At 38.8% G+C, this 25,547-nt stretch overlaps 1 protein-coding gene across 1 annotated transcript in view; it reads left to right on the plus strand.

The window, feature by feature from the left end:
• The window catches only part of RYR2 (ryanodine receptor 2), a 764,447-nt gene that overhangs the window by 421,164 nt on the left and 317,736 nt on the right, over positions 1-25,547 (plus strand). The window contains exon 27 of the mRNA XM_055589046.1: positions 3,148-3,231. Coding sequence (XP_055445021.1) covers positions 3,148-3,231 — 84 coding nt within the window. The remainder of the gene's footprint in view (positions 1-3,147; positions 3,232-25,547) is intronic.

Consider the following 25,547-nt stretch of genomic DNA (forward strand, 5'->3'; position numbering starts at 1 on the left):
AGAGTCTTCTCCAACACCACAGGTCAAAAGCATCAATTCTTTGGTGTTCATTTTTCTTTTTTTTAATTTTTTATTGTTCCTGTATCTTTATTTATTTTTGTTTCTTTTTTTTTTAAATTTGATTTTATTTTTAAACTTTACAATATTGTATTAGTTTTGCCAAACATCAAAATGAATCCGCCACAGGTATACCCGTGCTCCCCATCCTGAACCCTCCTCCCTCCCCATACCATCCCTCTGGGTCGTCCCAGTGCACCAGCCCCAAGCGTCCAGTATCGTGCATCGAACCTGGACTGGCGACTCATTTCATACATGATATTTTACATGTTTCAATGCCATTCTCCCAAATCTTCCCACCCTCTCCCTCTCCCACAGAGTCCATAAGACTGTTCTATACATCAGTGTCTCTTTTGCTGTCTCGTATACAGGGTTATTGTTACCATCTTTCTGAATTCCATATATATGCGTTAGTATACTGTATTGGTGTTTTTCTTTCTGGCTTACTTCACTCTGTATAATAGGCTCCAGTTTCATCCACCTCATTAGAACTGATTCAAATGTATTCTTTTTATAGTCCAATTCTCACATCCATACATGACTACTGGAAAAACCGTAGCTTTGACTAGATGGACCTTTGTTGACAAAGTAATGTCTCTGCATTTAATATGCTGTCTAGGTTGGTCATAAGTTTTCTTCCAAGGAACAAGTGTCTTCTAATTTCATGGCTGCAGTCACCATCTGCAATAATTTTGGGAGACCAAAAAAATAAAGGCTGTCACTGTTTCGAATTGTTTCCCCGTCTATTTGCCATTAAGTGATGGGACCAGATGCCACAATCTTAGTTTTCTGAATATTGAGTTTTAAGCCAACTTTTTCACTCTCCTCTTTCATTTTCATGAAGAGGCTCTTTAGTTCCTCACTTTATGCCATAAGGGTGGTGTCACCTACCTATCTGAGGTTATTGATATTTCTCCTGGCAGTCTTGATTCTAGCTTTTGCTTCATCCAGCCCAGCGTTTCTCATGATGTAGTCTGCATATAAGTTAAATAAGCAAGCTGACAATATACAGCCTTGATGTACTCCTTTCCTGATTTGGAACCAGTCTGTTGTTCCCTGTCCAGTTCTGACTTGCTTCCTGACCTGCATAAAGGTTTCTCAAGAAGCAGGTCAGGTGGTCTGGTATTCCCATCTCTTAAAGAATTTTTCCACAGTTTGCTTGTGATCAACACAGTCAAAGGCTTTGGTATAGTCAATAAAGCAGAAATATATGTTTTTCTGGAACTTTCTTGCTTTTATGATGATCAGTTGGATGTGGCCATTTGATCTCTGGTTCCTCTGCCTTTTTAAAATCCATCTTGAACTTCTGGAAGTTCACAGTTCATGTACTGTTGAAGCCTGGCTTGGAGAATTTTGAGCATTACTTTACTAGCGTGTGAAATGAGTGCAATTGTCCAGTAGTTTGAGCATTCTTTGGCATTGCCTTTCATTGGGATTGGAATGAAAACTGACCTTTTGCAGTCCTGTGGCCACTGCTGAGTCTTCCAAGTTTGTTGGCATATTGAGTGCAGCACTTTGACAGCATCATCTTTTAGGATTTGAAATAGCTCAACTGGAATTCTATCACCTCCACTAGCTTTGTTCGTAGTGATGCTTCCTAAGGCCCACTGGACTTCGCATTCCAGGATGGCTGGCTCTAGGTGAGTGATCACACCATCATGATTATCTGGGTCATGAAGATCTTTTTTGTGCAGTTCTTCTGTGTATTCTTGCCACCTCTTAATATCTTCTGCTTCTGTTAGGTGCATACCATTTCTGTCCTTTATTGTGCCCATCTTTGCTTAAAGTGTTCCCTTGGTATCTCTAACTCACTTGAAGAGATCTCTAGTCTTTCCCATTCTGTCGTTTTCCTCTATTTCTTTGCATTGATCACTGAGGAAGACTTTCTTCCTTGCTCTTCTTTGGAACTCTGCATTTCAAATGGATATGTCTTTCCTCTTCCTCTTTGCCTTTTGCTTCTCTCTTTTCACAGCTCTTTGTAAGGCCTCCTCAGACAACCATTTTGCTTTTTTGCATTTCTTTTTCTTGGGAATGTTCCCGATCTCTCCCTCCTGTGCATGAGCCTCCTTCCATAGTTCTTCAGATACTCTATCAGATTTAATCCCTTGTATATATTTCTCACTTCCACTGTATAATTGTAAGGGATTTGATCTAGGTCATACCTGAATGGTCTAGTGGTTTTCCTTACTTTCTTCAATTTGTCTGAATTTTCCAATAAGAAGTTCATGATCTGAGCCACAATCAGCTGCCATTCTTATTTTTACTGACTGTATAGAGCTTCTCTATCTTTTGCTGCTAAGAATATAATCAATCTGATTTTGATATTGACCATCTGGTGATGTCCATGTGTAGAGTCTTCTCTTGTGTTTTTGGAAGAGGTGTTTGCTATGACCAGTGCATTCTCTTGGCAAAACTCTATTATTCTTTGCCCTGCTTCATTCTGTGCTACATTCTGTAGGTTACAGTGCATATGTTCAATGTATGAGGTTATTCATTGCAGCCCTGTTTGTAATAACAAAAATTGTGAACAGAAAATTGGGTTAAACACTGTGACATATCCAGTGAATGGAACACTTCAGAACTGTTGAAAAATAAACCAGCTGTATATGAAGGATAGTGATCAAAGTCACATTGTGTATCAAAATTATATTGTGAAGTCAAGATAGAAAATTATGGAAAACTGTCTCTTACAGCTAACCATTGAGTAGAAGGAAAGCACCAACATGCACACACACACACACACACACACACAAATCTGCTTTAGAATATGCATATATTCTAGCAGGACAGCCAATAATTAGTAGCAACCAGTTCCTTTAGGGAAAGGAACAGAAGTTGCAGAGACAGGATTGGAGAGAGACTTTTCAATATTTTCCTTTTTGTGTTTGAAACGTTCAATTTTCAAATGTCCTACTCATTACTCAGTAGTAAATAATTTACAAGTAAGTAAGCTTTCCTTTTGCTTGAAAGTAAAAGACCTCTCTGCATGTAAGGTGGACTGTTGTACCTCATTCTCAGCTGCTATTATATTGGATTATTGTGGACATGGGGAACGGATTATTGCAACTTATGTTTGGTTTTGTTTTCCAGGACGTTGCTGGCTTTAGGATGTCATGTGGGTATATCAGATGAACACGCTGAAGAAAAGGTGAAAAAAATGAAGCTACCAAAGAAGTAAGTTGAATGTCTGAGCAATGTTAGATGGTCCATGCTTTACTTTAGTGTTACTGCACCCGCAGAACTCGCAATGGAATCCTAGATTCCTTGCTTACACGTAAGCTGTAAAATTCAGATTCAGAATTGAAACATGCTGCATTAATGTAGGGGCTTCATCAAGTATATGGTGGTGGGGTGAGAGTTTCCATCACAGTGCCCAAAGGGGAAACAGGTTCACAAAATATTTGGTAGTATGTTATGAGTAGGTTATTTTCCTTGTATGTGTGTGTGAGCACATGTGTCCACATCCTTATTGTATGTGGTTTCCCACTTTTCATCAGAAAATGTGTCGTTTTATTCATTTTCACAAAGAAAGTCTATTTTAGGAGGAGTTATGAAGTCAGTGTTACCACTCTCACTTTAAGATGAGAAAACTGAGCCATGGGATGCTCTGGGAGTTATTTTGCCTACTGTACTGCAGCCTCTGTGACCTTGTTTTAACTTCTTAAAACTTCAGCTTTCTTACCCCCTCACAGGTATTAATAAGGGACGTTTTAGGGATTAAATAAGTGCTTAATGAATTATAGCTGTTTCATTTTGTTACTTTTTTGTTAAGTATTCAAACCACTCTTTTGGGGCCTGTGTCTCATAAATAGCATGCCTGGAAGTTTGCCAAGTACTATCATGGAGATGAAAACAAAGTACGCATGAGTAAATGAGTGCAAGTCGCTCAGTCGTGTCCGACTCTTTGCGACCCCATAGGCTATACAGTCCATGGACTTCTCCAGGCCAGAATACTGAAGTGGGTAGCCTTTCCCTTTTCCAGGGGATATTCCCAACCCAGGAATCGAACCCAGGTCTCCTGCAATGCAGGCGGGTTTTTTACCCGCTGAGCCACATGGGAAGACCAAGGTACACGTAGCTATTCCATAATTTTCTTCCGTCACCCCAGATAAACATAAAGTACAAATAGTGTGCTTGCTATGCAAATGCAAATTCTAGCAGATCCTTTAGGCCAACAAACATTTTTACTCAGGTCCTCCATTTTAAGAAAGGTATTAAAAACACATTGTACAAAGTTGTATAAAGTGTAGGACTAATTTTTGAGACCAAAACCATATACAGCAAGTCCCGCATATATAAACCTTCAAGTTACAAACTTTCAAAGATGCAGATGTGCATCTAGTTCCAGCAAGGAACCAGAACCTGTGCCATCAAATGTCAGGCATTAATGAAATTGCAGCATGCCCTCCCCTCTGTCTCCTGTTGCTAACAATCCTTCAGCTCTACTGTCTCCTACCCCCTCTCCCTCCTCCAGTCAGTAATTCTTCTTGCCCGTTCACTCGATGCCAGCCCCTGTATGCCCACTATTGGACTACTATACTTTTCAAGGTACTGTGCCTGCTTGATTGCTAAGTCGCTTCAGTCATGTCCAACTCTTTATGACTCTATGAACCATGGCCTGCCGAGCTCCTCTGTCTATGGGGTTCTCCAGGCAGCAATACTGGAGTGGGTTGCCATGCACTTCTCTAGGGGATCTTCCTGACCCAGGGATCAAACCTGTGTTTCAAGTCTCCTGTATTGATAGGCAGGTTCTTTACCACTAGCACCACCTGGGAAGCCCTCAAGGTGCTGTACTGTAAGATTAAAAATCTTTTCTTTATTTTTTGTGTTTGTTTTTCATGTATTATTTGTGTGAAAATATTATTACAGTACCATATAGCGATTGTGTTAGATAGATACCTGGGCTAACTTTTTTGGACTTACAAACTCACTCCTAATAGAACTCATTTGTATGTAGGGGGCCTATTGTATAAAAGGAAACAAACAGAAACACTGTGTAACTAAAGTATTCAATGAATCAAGTGACAAATGTAACAGATAACATCTGTAGCAGAGCAGACCAAGTAGAAGAAAGAGTAAATGACCCAGGGGATAGAATAAAGAAATAATACAGTTATCAGAGGAGGGGACATTTAAGATTAAAAGAATGATGAAGGCCTATAAAAACTATCATATTCTATCAGAAACACAAATATCTGAATAATTGGGTTTCAGGATAGGAGAGGGAGAAGGAGACAGGGAATTCATTTAAAGAAACTATATTTGAGATCATCTCAGGCTTGGGGAAAGACTTGGACATACAAGTCCATAAAGCTAAAAAAATGCCCTATTATCTCAATGTAAAAAGACCTTCTCCAAGATGCATTACAGTGAAACTGTCAAAAATCAATGAGAAAGAAATCATCCTACATAAAACTAGGGGGAAAGAAAGTGACCTACAAAGGGATCCCATTAAGCTATTAATTGATTTCTCAACAGGAACTCTATGGGGCAAGAGAGGATGGAATGACATATTCAAAGTGTTGAGAAATAAAAATTGCCAGCCAAGAATACTTTATGCAACAAAGTTGCCTTACAGATATCAAGGAGATGTAAAGCCTTTCCCAGACAAAAGCTGAGAGAGTTCACCACCAATAGACCTACCTGCCTTGCAGGAAATGTTGAAAGGAATTCTTCAAGCTGAAATGAAAAGATGCTGATCAGCAACAAAACAACATACAAAAATACACACTACACTGGTTTTAGAGAAACAAAGACACTCTGATGTAAAGAAGTATTAGGGTGGTGTATCAATCACTTCACTGTAGTACAAAAGTTAAAGGAAGAAAATAGTAAAAGCATTATGTGTGTTTAGTCTTAGTCTTGTATGACTCTTGTGACCCCATAGACTGTAGCCTGCCAGGCTTCTCTGTCCATGGGATTCTCCAGGCCAGAATACTGGAATGGGTTGCCAGGGTATCTTCCTGACCCAGGGATCGAACCCAGGTCTCCTGCATTGCAGTCAGACTCTTTACCGACTGAGCTACAAGGAAAGCCTGTAAAAAGAATTATAGATACTATAAATATAAATTATTAATGAATGCAGGACATAAAAAGAAGGAAATTGTATCATCAGTAATGTAAAAGAGAGGAGAAAAAGTTGGATCCTTTATAGGTGAGTTGCTATTAGCCTAAAATGGACTATTTTATCTGTATGATATTTTATGTAATTTGCAAGGTTACCACAAAAGGAAAACCTAGGATGGATTCACAAAGACCAAGAAACAGAAAACAAAGCATACCAACATGGAAAATAATTTATGGATGTTGATACAGACAGAAGGAAAAAGAAACAATGGAAATAAAAAGTAACCAGAGAGCAATTAATAGGATGGCGTTAGTATGCCTTTGCATGTCAATAATTACTCTAAATGTAAATGGATTAAATTCACCATTCAAAAAGTATAGAACAGTTGGATGGATTAAAAAAAAAGACCTAACTATATACTGCCTACAGGAGATCCATTTCAGATTTAAGAACACATGTAGATTCAAATTTTAGTTAGAATGATGTGCTTCATTCCCTTTTTGAAAATAGGCAATCTGAGTGTTGGTTTTTTCCCCTGATAATACAGATCATCTCTCTAAAAATCTGTGAGGACTTTTATAGAATATGTGATTCATTGTAGTTCTGTTTTCCTTCTTCTCCCTCTTCCTCCTCACCCTCCTCTCTCAACAAACCAGCAGGCAACTGAATAGTACAGCATATTATTGTCTATTCTTAAGTTTGTAAATCTTGCCACATTGGTTATAAAATTAAACTCTTGCCCCACTGCAGAGTTTGATGAGCAGAGTCCAATTGCTGAAGGAATAAAGTAAAACACAACTGAAAAGAAACACATTCCCAGATACTGTGGTTCACAATATCTATATCCCTGAGTAATTGAGAATTTTTTTAAATCTAAAAGTTTAAATGAAAATGCAGTTCTTATCTGAGTACCAACGCCTGTTATTCACACTTTGTTAGCAATTATCTGCTGTTATGTCAACCCCAAATGTAGTAGGTCAGAACCTGGTTGCTTTATATATCACTGGGAAGTAAGAGATAGTGCTAAGTTATGAAAAAGTATATTAGAATTATTTGAGAAGTATTTAAGATGAGTGCTAAATTCCCTCCCTCCTGCACCAAGTCTTACTCTGATGCTGTAAAATCACTATAGTAATGTGAAGCTGAGGTGTAACTGGTATCTCTCAGGCATATTGGGGCAGATACAAGGTTAAAAATGATATTCTCAGTGTTCATATATGTGTATAAATTTTAAATGACTTTCAGAAATGAATGCTTAGATGGATCCAGAATATGCAGACCCATATTTATGTAGTGCATATAGACACAAGCCCACACACAAAATTCAGTGTCTATAAATATTTACCTAAATGAAAAAGTGTTACAAATGCAGCTGGATTTTCTTTCCAGAAGTATGAGGCACTGTGATTGTGAAGAAAGAAATATTTATATACTCTTTTTATTTGTAGTGAGTAAATTTCACAGACCACAAATTTTAAAATGTGCCAGCATGTAATGTTCTTCATTTGTTCTCATTGGACTTAATTTCCTATTTAAACCCAATGGGCCTTGCAGCCAGATTGCAGCTTGTTAGTGAAAACCTAGTCCTAGTCTGTTCAGTGCAAACTCAATTGAAATCACAGTTTTATGTGTTTATTCTTACCTTTATGTTTTGATTTCAAAGGTCATCTTCTGAAAGCACTCTTTCTCTGCCTCCTTAAAATTGCAGCCTATTTAAAATTGTGCTTTCTCTCCTATCCCCTTTTCTACTTGATTTTTTTTCTGATAGTATTTAAATATCATCTAACATACTATTATATTATGTTTATTTTGCTTACTGCCTTAGTCTTCATCTAAACATAATTATCTATAAAAATAGATTGTTTATCCATGTTATTCAATGATGTATCATTAGTTCCCAGAACAGGACTTGAAACATTCGAGCACAGGATAAATATTTGTTGTTAAGTTTGAATTCAAAGGTTACCCCCTTCTTACTCCCAGGGCTGTGTATCTTTGGGACACTCACCTGATGGGGAGGAAACATTGGGTTCTTGGGCATTCTCTTTTGAGTTTGCTGTCAGGAACTGAAAGACATCAAAGAAAACCAGAGCCAGACAGAAGTTAAAGGCATAAAGACAAATATTATTCCAGAACTATTACAATAGGGGAAGAGAAACCTCAGTAGTCATACACTGGGTTGGCCAAAAAATTCGGGTTTTTCCGTGAGATGATATGGAAAAACCCAAATGAATTTTTGGCAAACCCAGAACAGCAAGGACAAGTGGGGATTTGTAGACAGGACCAGAGTTACGGGTCAGTGGATGAAAAATTACTAAGAGGAAACATCAAGGAAAAGGGGGATTCTGGTAAACAAAATTTGTAGGATTGTTGCTAATGGCAGATCAGAGTGATAGGATGTCAAAGGTGGCAGATGAGGAATGTGATCAGATATCATGAGTGGGGGATTTCCACCAAGCTGACCTAAGCAGGAGTCTTGCTAAAACTAGACTAAGCAAAACAAGGTCAAATCCTACAATCAGAAGCCAGGTCAGAAAGATGATTCAGAAGAACTTGAGTCAGGTTTGGTCAAAGGAGATTCTTTATGAATTGTCTGCATTTACTTCTTCTGACATCTTACTGATTTTGAGTGGCCTTCGCCTGCAGCTGTTTGAAGCAGTATTTTGCTTTCCCAGCCGGAGATTAAAGTCGGGTCTCAGTGGTGAGTGCACTTAATTCTAGCCACCAGACCAGTGACCAATGTGACAGGGTTCCTGACCCATCGGCTTTGTTATAATGAATCCCCACAAAGAGACAGAAAGTAGTGAAACCAAGTGTTTATTAGGAGAAAAAAGGTACATGTGAATATACTCACAGGACAGATTCAGAGAGTTGTGCCCTCTGGGTAGTTTGAATCACTTTTATGGAGCATTTCTTCTGGGTTTCCTCTGGACAGTCCTCTTGCTTTGCCTGGCTCTGGGTCCATCTGTAGTGTTTCTCAGGATCCTCCCGTGTGTGTGTGCTCATCTCTTAGCCAAGATGGATTCTAGTGGGCAGGGTAACATCACCGAATATGGCGTGATAGCCCTTCCTTTTTGATCTCCAACGAGCCCTTCTGTACATATATAGTCAGGAAGGTCTCCTTGACTTTGAGAATGAGGAAACTGTAGTCTCTTTATCTTTTATCTGGACAGGGCTCAGCACCTCTAAATATTCTCCTGCTGTTGTCCTCATCTTGAAGTATCTGTCCACAGGGGATGAACTCCAGCTACTCAGCCTGGGGTCCGTCTATCTCCTGCCTCATTTTGAGATGCATGTTTTCCTGACTGATCTTTGGACCGCACACTGGATCTTCCTTCCTCGTCTCTTTTGAGTCCTCCAGGTTCTTGCTGTGCTTTCACCTCCACTTGGGCCTCTTTCGGAGGTTGGAAACCTAGGAATACTGTCTTTGGCAACTTGAGGACTTTAGTCTCTTGGCAGAGGGAGAAGGGAAAGTTGCCTGGCAGCCTAGTCTTGGTTTGGTGCCAAATCTGTTCTCCTGAATCTGTGCTGCACAAGGGTTTGGGTGTGGGAGATTCTGGAAACTCCAGAGGCTCCCTTGACTGTGGGATCTATCTGGTCTCCATCTGGGCAAGCGGGTGGAGAACGCTGAATTCCTCTAATTCTCTCCTCCTCTAGGCTCTGAAACCTTCATCCAGCACATCAGGGTCTTGCTCTTTTAATATTCAAAAGTAGAGCTATTCATATCAGAAGGCTTTTTTTCTAAATACTGTTGTCTCTTGTATGACTTTTCAAAGCCTATTCTAAAAACCCAAAAGCCAAGAATGGCTTTTTTGATCTTTCTTGAAATGATCCTCTCTTGGTTTGTTTCAAAGGGGATATGGAGTACAAAGAAGAACTTGGAGTAAAAAAGGGATTAAAGATGGTGGAGGCACAGGGCATGTCATATTACATGTTTATTTAAAAGCAAAATGGGGATTTCCCTGGTGATCCAAGGGCTAAGTTCTGAGCTCCCAATTCAGGGAGCCTGGGTTCAGTCCCTGGTCAGGGAAATAGATCCCACTGCAACTGAGACCCAGTGCAGCCAAATCAGTTGAGTTCAGTTGCTCAGTCGTGTCTGACTCTTTGTGACCCCATGGACTGCAGCACACCAGACTTCCCTGTCCATCACCAACTCCAGGAGCTTGCTCAAACTCAGGTCCATAGAGTTGGTGATGTCATCCAACTGTCTCATCCTCTGTACTCCCCTTTTTCTCCTGTCTTCAGTGGTTCCCAGCATCAGGGTCTTTTCCAATGAGTCAGTTCTTTGCATCATGTGGCCAAGGTATTGGAGCTTTGCTTCAGCATCAGTCCTTCCAATGAATATTCAGGGTTGATTTCCTTAAGGATTGGTTGGTTTGATCTCCTTGCAGTCCAAGGGACTCTGAAGAGTCTTCTCCAACACCACAGTTCAAAAGAATCAATTCTTCAGCACACAGCCTTCTTTATGGTCCAGCTCTCACATCCATACATGACTACTGGAAAAACCACAGCTTTGACTAGATGGACTTTTGTAATATCAAAGTAATGTCTCTGCTTTTTAATATGCTATTTAGGTTTGTCATAGCTTTTCTTCAAAGGATCAATCTTCTTTTAATTTCATGGCTGCAGTCACCATCTGTATTGATTTTGGAGCCCAAGAAAATAAAGTCTGTCACGGTTTCCATTTAGTGACAACCAAATGAATAAGTAAATAAATTATTTTAAAAAATATAAGTAAAGAGAAGCGAAATAGTAGAAGAAACAGATCCCTTCTAATTTCTCAACTGAAATTATTCTTCTGTATTTGTTTGCTGGAGGGTTTTTTTTCTTTTTTTTTTAATATTTTCTGTCTCCTTTCTTTGAGAATGTCAGCCCAGCACCATTTTTAGTAGCTGTGCTTCTAGCAAAACTTGTTCTGAATATCTGTGGTGTGCAGTCATCTGAGATTTTCCTATTTTTTCCAAGGTACTTGGAGGTCTGATTTGGTTTTGAAATTTACAGCTAACATCCACTGAACTTGGACATACTCTTTTCATGTTTACTGTGCATCTTTCACAATGTAATGACTTCCAAGCTTCATTTACTCTGATTCATGCTAAACAAGTAAGCTTGAGAGGTGGGAGAGGCTGGAAAAACAGAAAAGGCTTATCCTTAGTGTTTTTGGTATTCTGCCACGTTTTTGTTGCACTACTTTAATTGGCCCTTGAGTGATATTATACTGAACACATTAAAAAAAAAAACCTCATTAGGAATTCCTGCTTGGGGAAAAAATGTGGATCAGGTGGGAATGAAGCACAGAATTGAATTGCTGCTTCAGATGACCATTCACCCCTGGGGCCAAGTGTTATCAGTTGTTTGTTTACATCTTTGATAATTTAACGCAAATGAAACTGGAGTTTGTCAGTCCTCCCCCCAACCCCAACCCTTCCCCCTCACCAGGCAAAGAAGTTTTTAAAAAGAAATTTTGCTGAAAGGAAACTGATGCTCAGAGAATTTACATGATTTGTTAATCACACTTTAAAAAAAATGTATTATATATCACATCAAATGAAACTAACAGTAACTACAAAAGAACTCTGATACTTTGAAAATGACCATATTGAATGTATTTGTTTAGTATCATATATATTCCTCATAACCTAATTTTGCAAAAAGATTGATGGTACTGCATCTTAGAGTATGAAAGTAAAGGAAGTTAAAAACTACAACTACTAGACAAATACATGACAGAAGAAAGAGATCTATTGACTGATTCTGGCAGAATTTTCCCTGAAAGCTTGAAAAGGTAGGATATATTACATAGGTGTCTTTAATATGAGCTAAGTATGTTTTCAGTTCAGTTTAGTCGCTCAGTGGTGTACGACTCTTTGCGACCCCATGAATCACAGCACGTCAGGCCTCCCTGTCCATCACCAACTCCCGGAGTTCACTCAACCTCATGTCCATCGAGTCGGAGATGCCATCCAGCCATCTCATCCTCTGTCGTCCCCTTCTCTTCCTGCCCCCAATCCCTCCCAGCATCAGGGTCTTTTCCAATGAGTCAACTCTTCGCATGAGGTGGCCAAAGTATTGGAGTTTCAGCTTTAGCATCAGTCCTTCCAATGAACACCCAGGACTGATCTCCTTTAGGATGGACTGGTTGCATCTCCTTGCAGTCCAAGGGACTCTCAAGAGTCTTCTCCAACACCACAGTTCAAAAGCATCAATTCTTCAATGCTTAGTTTTCTTCACAGTCCAACTCTCACATCCATACATGACCACAGGAAAAACCATAGCCTTGACTAGACGAACCTTTGTTAGCAAATAATGCTCTGCTTTTCAATATGCTGTCTAGGTTGGTCATAACTTTCCTTCCAAGGAGTAAGCGTCTTTTTTTTTTTTTTTTTTAATTTTATTTTATTTTTAAACTTTACATAATTGTATTAGTTTTGCCAAATATCAAAATGAATCTGCCACAGGTATACATGTGTTCCCCATCCTGAACCCTCCTATCTCCTCCCTCCCCATACCATCCCTCTGGGTCGTCCCAGTGCACCAGCCCCAAGCATCCAGTATCGTGCATCGAACCTGGACTGGCAACTCGTTTCATACATGATATTTTACATGTTTCAATGCCATTCTCCCAAATCTTCCCACCCTCTCCCTCTCCCACAGAGTCCATAAGACTGTTCTATACATCAGTGTCTCTTTTGCTGTCTTGTACACAGGGTTATTGTTACCATCTTTCTGAATTCCATATATATGCCTTAGTATACTGTATTGGTGTTTTTCTTTCTGTCTTACTTCACTCTGTATAATAGGCTCCAGTTTCATCCACCTCATTAGAACTGATTCAAATGTATTCTTTTTAATGGCTGAGTAATACTCCATTGTGTATATGTACCACTGCTTTCTTATCCATTCATCTGCTGATGGACATCTAGGTTGCTTCCATGTCCTGGCTATTATAAACAGTGCTGCGATGAACATTGGGGTACACGTGTCTCTTTCCCTTCTGGTTTCCTCAGTGTGTATGCCCAGCAGTGGGATTGCTGGATCATAAGGCAGTTCTATTTCCAGTTTTTTAAGGAATCTCCACACTGTTCTCCATAGTGGCTGTATTAGTTTGCATTCCCACCAACAGTGTAAGAGGGTTCCCTTTTCTCCACACCCTCTCCAGCATTTATTACTTGTAGACTTTTGGATCGCAGCCATTCTGACTGGTGTGAAATGGTACCTCATAGTGGTTTTGATTTGCATTTCTCTGATAATGAGTGATGTTGAGCATCTTTTCATGTGTTTGTTAGCCATCTGTATGTCTTCTTTGGGGAAATGTCTATTTAGTTCTTTGGCCCATTTTTTGATTGGGTCATTTATTTTTCTGGAGTTGAGCTGTAGGAGTTGCTTGTATATTTTTGAGATTAGTTGTTTGTCAGTTGCTTCATTTGCTATTAATTTCTCCCATTCTGAAGGCTGTCTTTTCACCTTGCTAATAGTTTCCTTTGATGTGCAGAAGCTTTTAAGGTTAATTAGGTCCCATTTGTTTATTTTTGCTTTTATTTCCAAAATTCTGGGAGGTGGGTCATAGAGGATCCTGCTGTGATGTATGTCGGAGAGTGTTTTGCCTATGTTCTCCTCTAGGAGTTTTATAGTTTCTGGTCTTAACGTTTAGATCTTTAATCCATTTTGAGTTTATTTTTGTGTATGGTGTTAGAAAGTGTTCTAGTTTCATTCTTTTACAAGTGGTTGACCAGATTTCCCAGCACCACTTGTTAAAGAGATTGTCTTTAATCCATTGTATATTCTTGCCTCCTTTGTCAAAGATAAGGTGTCCATATGTGCGTGGATTTATCTCTGGGCTTTCTATTTTGTTCCATTGATCTATATTTCTGTCTTTGTGCCAGTACCATACTGTCTTGATAACTGTGGCTTTGTAGTAGAGCCTGAAGTCAGGTAGGTTGATTCCTCCAGTTCCATTCTTCTTTCTCAAGATCGCTTTGGCTATTCAAGGTTTTTTGTATTTCCATACAAATTGTGAAATTATTTGTTCTAGGTCTGTGAAGAATACTGTTGGTAGCTTGATAGGGATTGCATTGAATCTATAGATTGCTTTGGGTAGTATACTCATTTTCACTATATTGATTCTTCCAATCCATGAACATGGTGTATTTCTCCATCTGTTAGTGTCCTCTTTGATTTCTTTCACCAGTGTTTTATAGTTTTCTATATATAGGTCTTTAGTTTCTTTAGGTAGATATATTCCTAAGTATTTTATTCTTTCCGTTGCAATGGTGAATGGAATTGTTTCCTTAATTTCTCTTTCTGTTTTCTCATTTTTAGTGTATAGGAATGCAAGGGATTTCTGGGTGTTGATTTTATATCCTGCAACTTTACTATAGTCATTGATTAGTTGTAGTAATTTTCTGGTGGAGTCTTTAGGGTTTTCTATGTAGAGGATCATGTCATCTGCAAATAGTGAGAGCTTTACTTCTTTTTTCCCAATTTGGATTCCTTTTATTTCTTTTTCTGCTCTGATTGCTGTGGCCAAAACTTCCAAAACTATGTTGAATAGTAATGGTGAAAGTGGGCACCCTTGTCTTGTTCCTGACTTTAGAGGAAATGCTTTCAATTTTTCACCATTGAGGATAATGTTTGCTGTGGGTTTGTCATATATAGCTTTTATTATGTTGAGGTATGTTCCTTCTATGCCTGCTTTCTGGAGAGTTTTGATCATAAATAGATGTTGAATTTTGTCAAAGGCTTTCTCTGCATCTATTGAGATAATCATATGGTTTTTATTTTTCAATTTGTTAATGTGGTGTATTACATTGATTGATTTGCGGATATTGAAGAATCCTTGCATCCCTGGGATAAAGCCCACTTGGTCATGGTGTATGATCTTTTTAATGTGTTGTTGGATTCTGATTGCTAGAATTTTGTTAAGGATTTTTGCATCTATGTGCATCAGTGATATTGGCCTGTAGTTTTCTTTTTTTGTGGGATCTTTGTCAGGTTTTGGTATTAGGGTGATGGTGGCCTCATAGAATGAGTTTGGAAGTTTACCATCCTCTGCAATTTTCTGGAAGAGTTTGAGCAGGATAGGTGTTAGCTCTTCTCTAAATTTTTGGTAGCATTCAGCTGTGAAGCCGTCTGGACCTGGGCTTTTGTTTGCTGGAAGATTTTTGATTACAGTTTCAATTTCCGTGCTTGTGATGGGTCTGTTAAGATTTTCTATTTCTTCCTGATCGAGTTTTGGAAAGTTGTACTTTTCTAAGAATTTGGCCATTTCTTCCATGTTGTCCATTTTATTGGCATATAATTGTTGATAGTACTCTCTTATGATCCTTTGTATTTCTGTGTTGTCTGTTGTGATCTCTCCATTTTCATTTCTAATTTTATTGATTTGATTTTTCTCCCTTTGTTTCTTGATGAGTCTGGCTAATGGTTTGTCAATTTTATTTATCCTTTCAAAAAACCAGCTTTTGGTTTTGTTGATTTTTGCTACGATCTCTTTTGTTTCTTTTGCATTTATTTCTGCTCTAAGTTTTAAGATTTCTTTCCTTCTACTAACCCTGGGGTTCTTCATTTCTTCCTTTTCTAGTTGCTTTAGGTGTAGAGTTAGGTTATTTATTTGACTTTTTTCTTGTTTCTTGAGGTGTGCCTGTATTGCTATGAACTTTCTCCTTAGGACTGCTTTTACCGTGTCCCACAGGTTTTGGGTTGTTGTGTTTTCATTTTCATTCGTTTCTATGCAAATTTTGATTTCTTTTTTGATTTCTTCTGTGATTTGTTGGTTATTCAGCAGCGTGTTGTTCAGCCTCCATATGTTGGAATTTTTAATAGTTTTTCTCTTGTAATTGACATCTAATCTTACTGCATTGTGGTCAGAAAAGATGCTTGGAATGATTTCTATTTTTTTGAATTTACCAAGGCTAGCTTTATGGCCCAGGATATGATCTATCCTGGAGAAGGTTCCATGTGCGCTTGTGAAAAAGGTGAAATTCATTGTTTTGGGATGAAATGTCCTATAGATATCAGTTAGGTCTAACTAGGTCTATTGTATCATTTAAAGTTTGTGTTTCCTTGTTAATTTTCTGTTTAGTTGATCTATCCATAGGTGTGAGTGGGGTATTAAAGTCTCCCACTATTATTGTGTTATTGTTAATTTCTCCTTTCATACTTGTTAGCATTTGTCTTACATACTGCGGTGCTCCCATGTTGGGTGCATATATATTTATAATTGTTATATCTTCTTCTTGGATTGATCCTTTGTCATTATGTAGTGACCTTCTTTGTCTCTTTTCACAGCCTTTGTTTTAAAGTCTATTTTATCTGATATGAGTATTGCTACTTCTGCTTTCTTTTGGTCCCTATTTGCATGGAAAATCTTTTTCCAGCCCTTCACTTTCAGTCTGTATGTGTCCCTGTTTTGAGGTGGGTCTCTTGTAGACAAGATATGTAGGGGTCTTGTTTTTGTATCCATTCAGCCAGTCTTTGTCTTTTGGTTGGGGCATTCAACCCATTTACGTTTAAGGTAATTACTGATATGTATGATCCCATTGCAATTTACTTTATTGTTTTGGGTTCAAATTTATACACCGTTTTTGTGTTTCCTGTCTAGAGAATATCCTTTAGTATTTGTTGGAGAGCTGGTTTGGTGGTGCAGAATTCTCTCAGCTTTTGCTTGTCTGAAAGGCTTTTGATTTCTCCTTCATACTTGAATGAGATCCTTGCTGGGTACAATAATCTGGGCTGTAGGTTATTTTCTTTCATCATTTTAAGTATGTCTTGCCATTCCCTCCTGGCTTGAAGAGTTTCTATTGAAAGATCAGCTGTTATCCTTATGGGTATTCCCTTGTGTGTTATTTGTTGTTTTTCCCTTGCTGCTTTTAATATTTATTCTTTCTGTTTGATCTTTGTTAATTCGATTAATATGTGTCTTGGGGGGTGTTTCGCCTTGGGTTTATCCTGTTTGGGACTCTCTGGGTTTCTTGGACTTGGGTGATTATTTCCTTCCCCATTTTAGGGAAGTTTTCAACTATTATCTCCTCAAGTATTTTCTCATGGTCTTTCTTTTTGTCTTCTTCTTCTGGGACCCCTATGATTAGAATGTTGTAGCGTTTAGTATTGTCCTGGAGGTCTCTGAGATTGCCCTCATTTCTTTTAATTCATTTTTCTTTTATCCTCTCTGATTCATTTATTTGTACCATTCTATCTTCTAATTCACTAATCCTATCTTCTGCGTCTGTTGTTCTACTATTTGTTGCCTCCAGAGTGTTTTTAATTTCACTTATTGCATTATTCATAATATATTGACTCTTTTTTATTTCTTCTAAGTCCTTGTTAAACCTTTCTTGCATCTTCTCAATCCTTGCCTCGAGGCTATTTATCTGTGATTCCATTTTCATTTCAAGATTTTGGATCAATTTCACTATCATTATTCGGAATTCTTTATCAGGTAGATTCCCTATCTCTTCCTCTTTTGTTTGGTTTGGTGGGCATTTATCCTGTTCCTTTATCTGCTGGGTATTCCTCTGTCTCTTCATCTTGTTTAAATTGCTGAGTTTGGGGTGTCCTTTCTGTATTCTGGCAGTTTGTGGAGTTCTGTTTATTGTGGTGTTTCCTCGCTGTGTGTGGGTTTGTACAGGTGGCTTGTCAAGGTTTCCTGGTTAGGGAAGCTTGTGTCGATGTTCTGGTGGATGGAGCTGTATTTCTTCTCTCTGGAGTGTAATGAAATGTCCAGTAATGAGTTATGAGATGTCTATGGTTTTGGGGTGACTTTGGGCAGCCTGTATCTTGAAGCTCAGGGCTGTGTTCCTGTGTTGCTGGAGAATTTGCTTGATATGTCTTGCCCTGGAACTTGTTGGCCGTTGTGTGGTGCTTGGGTTCAGTGTTGGTAAGGAGGCGTTTGATGAGCTCCTGTCAATTAATGTTCCTTGGAGTCAGGAGTTCCCTGGAGTCAGGGTTTGGACTTAAGCCTCCTGCTTCCAGCTATTGGTCTTATTTTTACAGTAGTTTCAAAACTTCTCCTTCTATACAGCACCATTGATAAAACATCTACGTTAAAGATGAAAAGTTTCTCTACCGTGAGGGTCACCCAGAGAGGTTCACAGCGTTACATGGAGAAGAGAAGAGGGAGGAGGGAGTTAGAGGTGACCCAAATGAGATGAGGTGGAATCAATAGTGGAGAGAGTGGGCTAGTCAGTAGTCACTTCCTTATGTGCACTCCACAACTGGACCACTCAGAGATGTTCACGGAGTTATACAGAGAAGAGAAGAAGGAGGAAGGTGACAGAGGTGGCCAGGAGGATAAAAGGGGGGAATGAAAAGGAGGGAGACAGATCTAGCCAGTAATCAGTTCCCTAAGTGTTCTCCACCGTCTGGAACACACAGAAATTCAGAGTTGGGTAGAGTAGAGAGGGGTTAGGGAGGAGATACAGGTGACCTGGTGGAGAAAACGGAGAGTCCAAAGGGAGAGAGAGCAGTCAAGCCAGTTATCTCATTCCCTAGTGAAAAATGGGTCCTGAAGATTGGGTTCTTAAAGGTACAAAATTGGTAACAAATACATAAAAGCAAAAATTAAAAATCTAGAGTAGAGTTTGGAATTTCAAAAATACGATGTTAGTGAAAAGAAGAAGGAAAAGAAAGAGAGAAAAAACGAACAAAGAAAAACAAACAAGGTCGTGAAAATTATAAAGAAACTACAGGTACAAAATTGATAACTAATGCCAAAAAGCAAAAATTAAAAATCTAGAGTAGAGTTTGGAATTTCAAAAATACAACGTTAAAAAAAAAAGAAGAAGAAAGATAAAGAGAGAAAACAAACAAACCAACAAAAATAATGTCGCAAAAATTATAAAGAAAATACAGGTACAAAGTTGATATCAAATACCAAAAAGCATAAATTAAAAATCTTGAGTAGAGTTTGGAATTGCAGATATACGATGTTATATAAAAGAAGAAGAGAAAGAAACAGAGGAAAAGAAAAAAAGAAAAAAAAAAGTCACAGAAAGTATAAAAAAAACTATAGGTACAAAATTGATAACATATACCAAAAGGTTAAAATTAATAATCTAGAGTAGAGTTTGGAATTTCAAAAATACAATATTAAAGCAAAGAAGAAAAAGAAAAAAAAACAAAACACGGTCAAAAAATTATAAAATATATATTTGAAGTTTGCTGAAGAAGAAAAAAAAATAGGGTCTTTTTTTTTTTTGCAAAGTACTAGGTTATAAAAGTGAAAATTAAAAGACACTAGAGGACTTAAAATTTTTTTAAAAAAAAAATTAAAAAAAAAAGAAAGATTGATCGTAAAAATAGTAAAAATATATCTAGGTCTTTCTCTGGTTTTGTTGTGAGTATTGTGGGTTCAGTTCATTTTTGGCTAGTTCCTTGGTCCGACTTATATTTCTCAAGATCTATAAGCCTCTTCCTATGTAGTCCGTAGTAACCACAGGGTTTTAATCTATGGCCTGTAGCTTCCAAGGCGTTTCCCTCTGTTATAGCTTCTTCTGTTTGCTGGTCTCTTCAGTGCCTGGTTCCCGCCCTGACACAAAGGGGACGGTGGAGGACACTTTTTTTTTTTTTTTTTTTTTTAGGCTCACTTGTTCAGCCGCACTGTGGGGAGGGAGGGAGGGATGCTGCAAACAGATAACACTGGCATGCGCTTGCAGTGCCTCAGCCACACTGGGTCTGCCCCCGCTCACGGCGAGTGTAGCCTCCCTGCCCACACTGCTCGGGCTCTAGGTTGTTCCACTGGGAACAATCAGAGCCGGCCCTGGGCTGACCTCCCAGGTCCAAGCCGCTCAGGTTCAGGCACTCGGGTAGTCCTCAGAGGCGCAGACTTGGTTGGGCCTGCGTTTTGTGCTCTTCCCAGATCCGAGCAGCTCAGGTGATGTGTTTGGTGGGCGCCAATGCTGCGACTTATCGCCTCCCCACCACTCAGTTATCTGGGTGTAAAACCAGTGCACCTTCTCAGGCAGATGTTGACCGTCCAGACCCCCAAGAAGTTTTAGTTAGCAAAGAAGCCTGCTTACAGTTTTATAGATAGTGTCTCTCTGGGGCTGCTATTGGCCCCTTCTGGCTCTGGCTGCCTGTCACCGGAGGGGGAAGGTCTGCAGCCGGCTATCTCTGTTCAGTCCTTTGTTCCGTGCGCGGGCCTGGCGGTGTCTTAGGTTAGGGCTGGCTTTTCACGTGGTAGATATCCCACAGTCTGGTTTGCTAGCCCAAATTATTTCGCTCAGATAGCGCTCAGGACATTCGGGCCAGATTCTTACTCTAAGGGACGCAGCCCGCGCCGTGCTTCCCTGCCCCATCCCCCCCACCGCCGCCCTGCTTGCTAATGGCGTGTGCAGGCGTCTGCGCTGCTTCTCCGCTGGGGGAGTTACCGTAGGGCTCTCAATCTGCGATTTTTATTTGTTTATTTATTTTTTCTCCCTTTTATGTTGCCATCTGTGCTTCCAAAGCTCGGCACAGATTCGGCAGTGAGAAGGTTTCCTGGTGTTTGGAAACTTCTCTCTTTTTAAGACTCCCTTCCCGGGACGGAATGCCGTCCCTCCCTCTTTTGTCTCTTTTTTTGTCTTTTATATTTTTTCCTACCTCCTTTCGAAGAGTTGGGTTGCTTTTCTGGTTGCCTGATGTCCTCTGCCGGCATTCAGAAGTTGTTTTGTGGAATTTACTCGACGTTTAAATGCTCTTTTGATGAATTTGTGGGGGAGAAAGTGTTCTCCCCGTCCTACTCCTCCACCATCTTGGCTCCTCCCCCCGGAATAAGCGTCTTTTAATTTCATGGCTGCAGTCATCATCTGCAGTGATTCTGGAGCCCCAAAAAATAAAGTCTGACACTGTTTCCACTGTTTCCCCATCTAATTCCCATGAAGTGATGGGACCGGATGCCATGATCTTCGTTTTCTGAATGTTGAGCTTTAAGCCAACAATTTCACTCTCCACTTTCACTTTCAACAACAGGCTTTTTAGTTCCTCTTCACTTTCTGTCATAAGAGTGGTGTCATCTGCATATCTGAGGTTATTGATATTTTTCCCAGCAATCTTGATTCCAGCTTGTGCTTCTTCCAGCTCAGCGTTTCTCATGATGTACTCTGCATATAAGTTAAATAAGCAGGGTGACAGTATACAGCCTTGACGTACTCCTTTTCCTATTTGGAACCAGTCGGTTGTTCCATGTCCAGTTCTAACTGTTGCTTCCTGACCTGTATATAGGTTTCTCAAGAGGCAGGTCAGGTAGTCTGATATTCCCATCTCTTTCAGAATTTTCCACAGTTTATTGTGATCCCACATAGTCAAAGGCTTTGGCATAGTCAATAACGCAGAGATAGATGTTTCTCTGGAACTCTCTTGCTTTTTTGATGATCCAGCGAATGTTGGCAATTTGATCTCTGGGTCCTCTGCTTTTTCTAAAACCAGCTTGAACATCTGGAGGTTCACGGTTCACATATTGCTGAAGCCTGGCTTGGAGAATTTTGAGCATTACTTTAGTAGCATGTGAGATGAATATGATTGTGCGGGAGTTTGAGCATTCTTTGGCATTGCCTTTCTTTGGGATTGGAATGAAAACTGACCTTTTGCAGTCCTGTGGCCACTGCTGAGTCTTCCAAATTTGCTGGCATATTGAATCAGCACTTTCACAGCATCATCTTTTAGGATTTGAAATAGCTCAACTGGGATTACATCACCTCCCCTAGCTTTGTTTGTAGTGATGCTTTCTAGGGCCCACTTGACTTCACGGTCCAGGTTGTCTGCCTCTAGGTCAGCGATCACACCATCGTGATTATCTGGGTCGTGAAGATCTTTTTTGTACAGTTCTTCTGTGTATTCTTGCCACCTCTTCTTAATATCTTCTGCTTCTTAGGTCCATACCATTTCTGTCCTTTATCAAGCCCATCTTTGCATGAAATGTTCCCTTGGTATCTCCAATTTTCTTGAAGAGATCTCTAGTCTTTCCCATTCTATTGTTTCCCTCTATTTCTTTGGTTTGATCTCTGAGGAAGGCTTTCTTATCTCTTCTTGCTATCCTTTGGAACTCTGCATTCAAATGGTTATATCTTTCTTTTTCTCCTTTGCTTTTTGCTTCTCTTCTTTTCACAGCTATTTGTAAGGCCTCCTCAGACAGCCATTTTGCTTTTTTGTATTTCTTTTTCTTTGGGATGGTCTTGATCCCTGTCTCCTGTACAGTGTTACAAACTTCCGTCCATAGTTCATCAGGCACTCTGTCTATCAGATATAGTCCCTTAAATCTATTTGTCACGTCTACTGTATAAAAGGGATTTGATTTAGGTCATACCTGAATGGTCTACTGGTTTTCCCCACTTTATTCAATTTAATTCTGAATTTGGCAATAAGAATTTCATGATCTGAGCCACAGTCAGCTCCTGATCTTGTTTTTGCTGACTGTATAGAGCTTCTCCATCTTTGGCTGCAGAGAATATAATCATTTGATTTCGGTGTTGACCATCTGGTGATGTCCACGTGTAGAGTCTTCTCTTTTGTTGTTGGAAGAGGGTGTTTGCTATGATCAGTGCGTTCTCTTGGCAAAACTCTTTTAGACTTTGCCCTGCTTCATTCTGTACTCCAAGGCCAAATTTGCCTGTTACTGCAAGTGTTTCTTGACTTTCCTACTTTTGCGTTACAGTCTCCTATAATGAAAAGGACATCTTTTGGGGATGTTAGTTCTAAAAGGTCTTGTAGGTCTCATAGAACCATTCAACTTCAGCTTCTTCAGTGTTACTTGTGGGGCATAGTCTTGGATTACCATCATATTGAATGGTTTGCCTTGGAAATGAACAGAGATCATTATTAGTGTAATTATTAATGACATGCCTTTTCCATAGTATTTGGGCTACAAAATTCCATCTCCCAAGAATTGTAGCCATCGTTCCTTTATTTCTTTTGAATTTCTGGAAATCAATCTGAAACTTTACTTGGAATCATTTAACTTCCAAGATTCACTTCGATTGCATTTTATTCAAAAGTTTCATTCTTTGTCCTTTTCCAGTTGCAGAAAGAAAAGTTTCTATTAGTAGTTGGGTGATCTTTATGTACCTAATTAGATTGTATTAATAAGATGAAATGGGCATGATTTGCTAAAGTACACTTATGTACTTTTAAAAATCTCGTTTTGGTATAGTGATTTTGATTCTTACTTTGTCATGTCCTATGAATGATTTTGTAAGTCATTATTGATGCTACTAATAAAAGCATTCATTATGTCACCATTTTTAACATACTGAGGTTGAAGTCTTAATTTCAAAGATATTTGTATTTATTTTTTCATGTAAAAGATGAAGTACAACTGTGTGGAAATGAGGTTCAGGTGAAATGGGAATTAGTAACTTTAATTTGAATGGGATTATTTGCCATTTAAAAGAACTACTTGAAACTTTAAATTCTTTCTTACACAAGACTATGAAGGAAAGCTGGTACAATGAATTATAGTCTACATCTAAAAATGAATGTGAACTAATTATTGGGTCATTTCAAATCAATAGATGCAAATCAATCTCCATAGGCTTTCATTGTGATTGCAAACTACAGCAACTCTAATAGATATTGTATATAGTGAGAGAAAAATTTAGAAAGTAAAGAGAAATGCTTATGCCAAAATTATGGCATGTACATATGGTATATGTCATTCTACTCTACAGACATACAATAGTATGTGTAGTTACTATAGACTAGTAGAATTTATCTGTAAGTTTTTACAGAAAATACCTTTCAAAAATTCTTCTCCCTTTGACCTTGCTGACAAGCCTACTACTGGAATTGATCACAAGAGGAGTATCTTTCCTCTTTTTAGAAAACATATATCACTCAGTAAGGTGGCATAGGCTGTAATCAGTTCTTCACAGAGTACCTTCAAAACTTGACCATGTCTGTTACAGCTAGGAGGGATCAGGACCATGGGAAAATTAGAGAAGAAAGAGAATTATGTGCTGGGTGATATTGGGGAAATTCAGGAGAAAGAGGTGAGCAACAGAAGTGGAAAGGGGTTGAGTACAAAAGACCAAGTTCTTTATCATTGCCCCCAACTCTTCTTCCAGCAAATAATGTTAAACTTGGAAATTAGATGATGGTGGGCTTGATCACCTCTTGGTACGTTTGAAATGTATTGCGTGCTTTCTTGAAGAAAATGTTTTCCAAGAATTTGAGTATAGACTGTGCTTATAGTTGACAGATTTGTCCTTTTAAACATACAGATTCTATAAAAGGCAGTGATTTGTATGAGTGATTAAAAAGTCCCACGTGGATTCTTTATAGAAAAATAAAATGTATTGTTAATTACCCAAACATGCAGAGTTCTGATTTAAAACAGAACAAAATTTCATGTCAGTAAATTAAACTGTGGATGTAAATGAAGTGACATAGGTAATAATTAGCCACAATTTTTGCAATTGCCAGACCAATCTGATCTACTTAAACAAAACAAAATGTTCTTTAAGAGTTCTGGCTATAGATAAATCTTGTATACAATGCAAGATGTCTTATAATGAAGTAGAAGTTATTTAAGGTAAGTCAACTTTATTCAACTTTAAATGATTTATTTCTGTCATACACAGATTCAATCAGCAGATTTTTATTGAATATCTACCACATATCAGGCACTATCTTAGGTTTTCTCCCTGATATTAAGGAGCTTACCTTTTAATTTGGCTAGCCATAAGCCAGAATAATTACAAGAATAAAGATTATTTATAGTTTTATGTTAGACTATTTTCTCATGTTCTGGGCATTTTTTTTTTAACTTAGCATAATCATCTGGCAAATTTTCTTTACTTTGTTTGCACCAAAGGAGAATCTTTGAGATGAAGATGCGTATCTCTTTATATTCATTTTGTACATAAAGTGAGTCCTTTTGAAAACTATAGATGGAAAGGCTGTTCTCTGCCAGGCACTCTTCTAAGTATAATATAATTAGAAAAATGGATCAGAAGCAGATCCTGACCCCAAGGCATAGTTGATGGTAGGGGACAGAGAATGAAAGAGAACCAGCTGTATAGTAGGCTTTGTGCCAATCCCTCTAATAGGTGAGGCAGATGTCTCTCTGTGTGTTTGTGTGTGTGTGTGTGTGTGTGTGTGTGTATAGTGTAGCAGTCATATTGCCCTAATATATGTGTGTGCAAAATTTTATATTTTCTTTCTTTTTTAGATTTTATTTGTTTATTTATTTTTGGCTGCATGGGCTCAAGGGCACATGGACTTCAGTAGTTGGGGCTCGCAGGCTCTGAAGCATAGGCTCAGTAGCTGTGGCAAACGGGCTTAGTTGCCCTGCAATGTGTATGGTCCTCCCAGAACAGGGATGGAACCTGTATCTTGCATTGGCAGGTGGATTCTTAATCACTGGACCACCATGAGGGAAGTCTGAAAATTTTTTATATTTTCAATTTTCTATTTCTCCCCCCAAATTAAAAATTATACTTGTCTTGATACC

The sequence above is a fragment of the Bubalus kerabau genome, chromosome 1, assembly GCF_029407905.1.
Source record: "Bubalus kerabau isolate K-KA32 ecotype Philippines breed swamp buffalo chromosome 1, PCC_UOA_SB_1v2, whole genome shotgun sequence".
Lineage (NCBI taxonomy): Eukaryota > Metazoa > Chordata > Mammalia > Artiodactyla > Bovidae > Bubalus > Bubalus kerabau.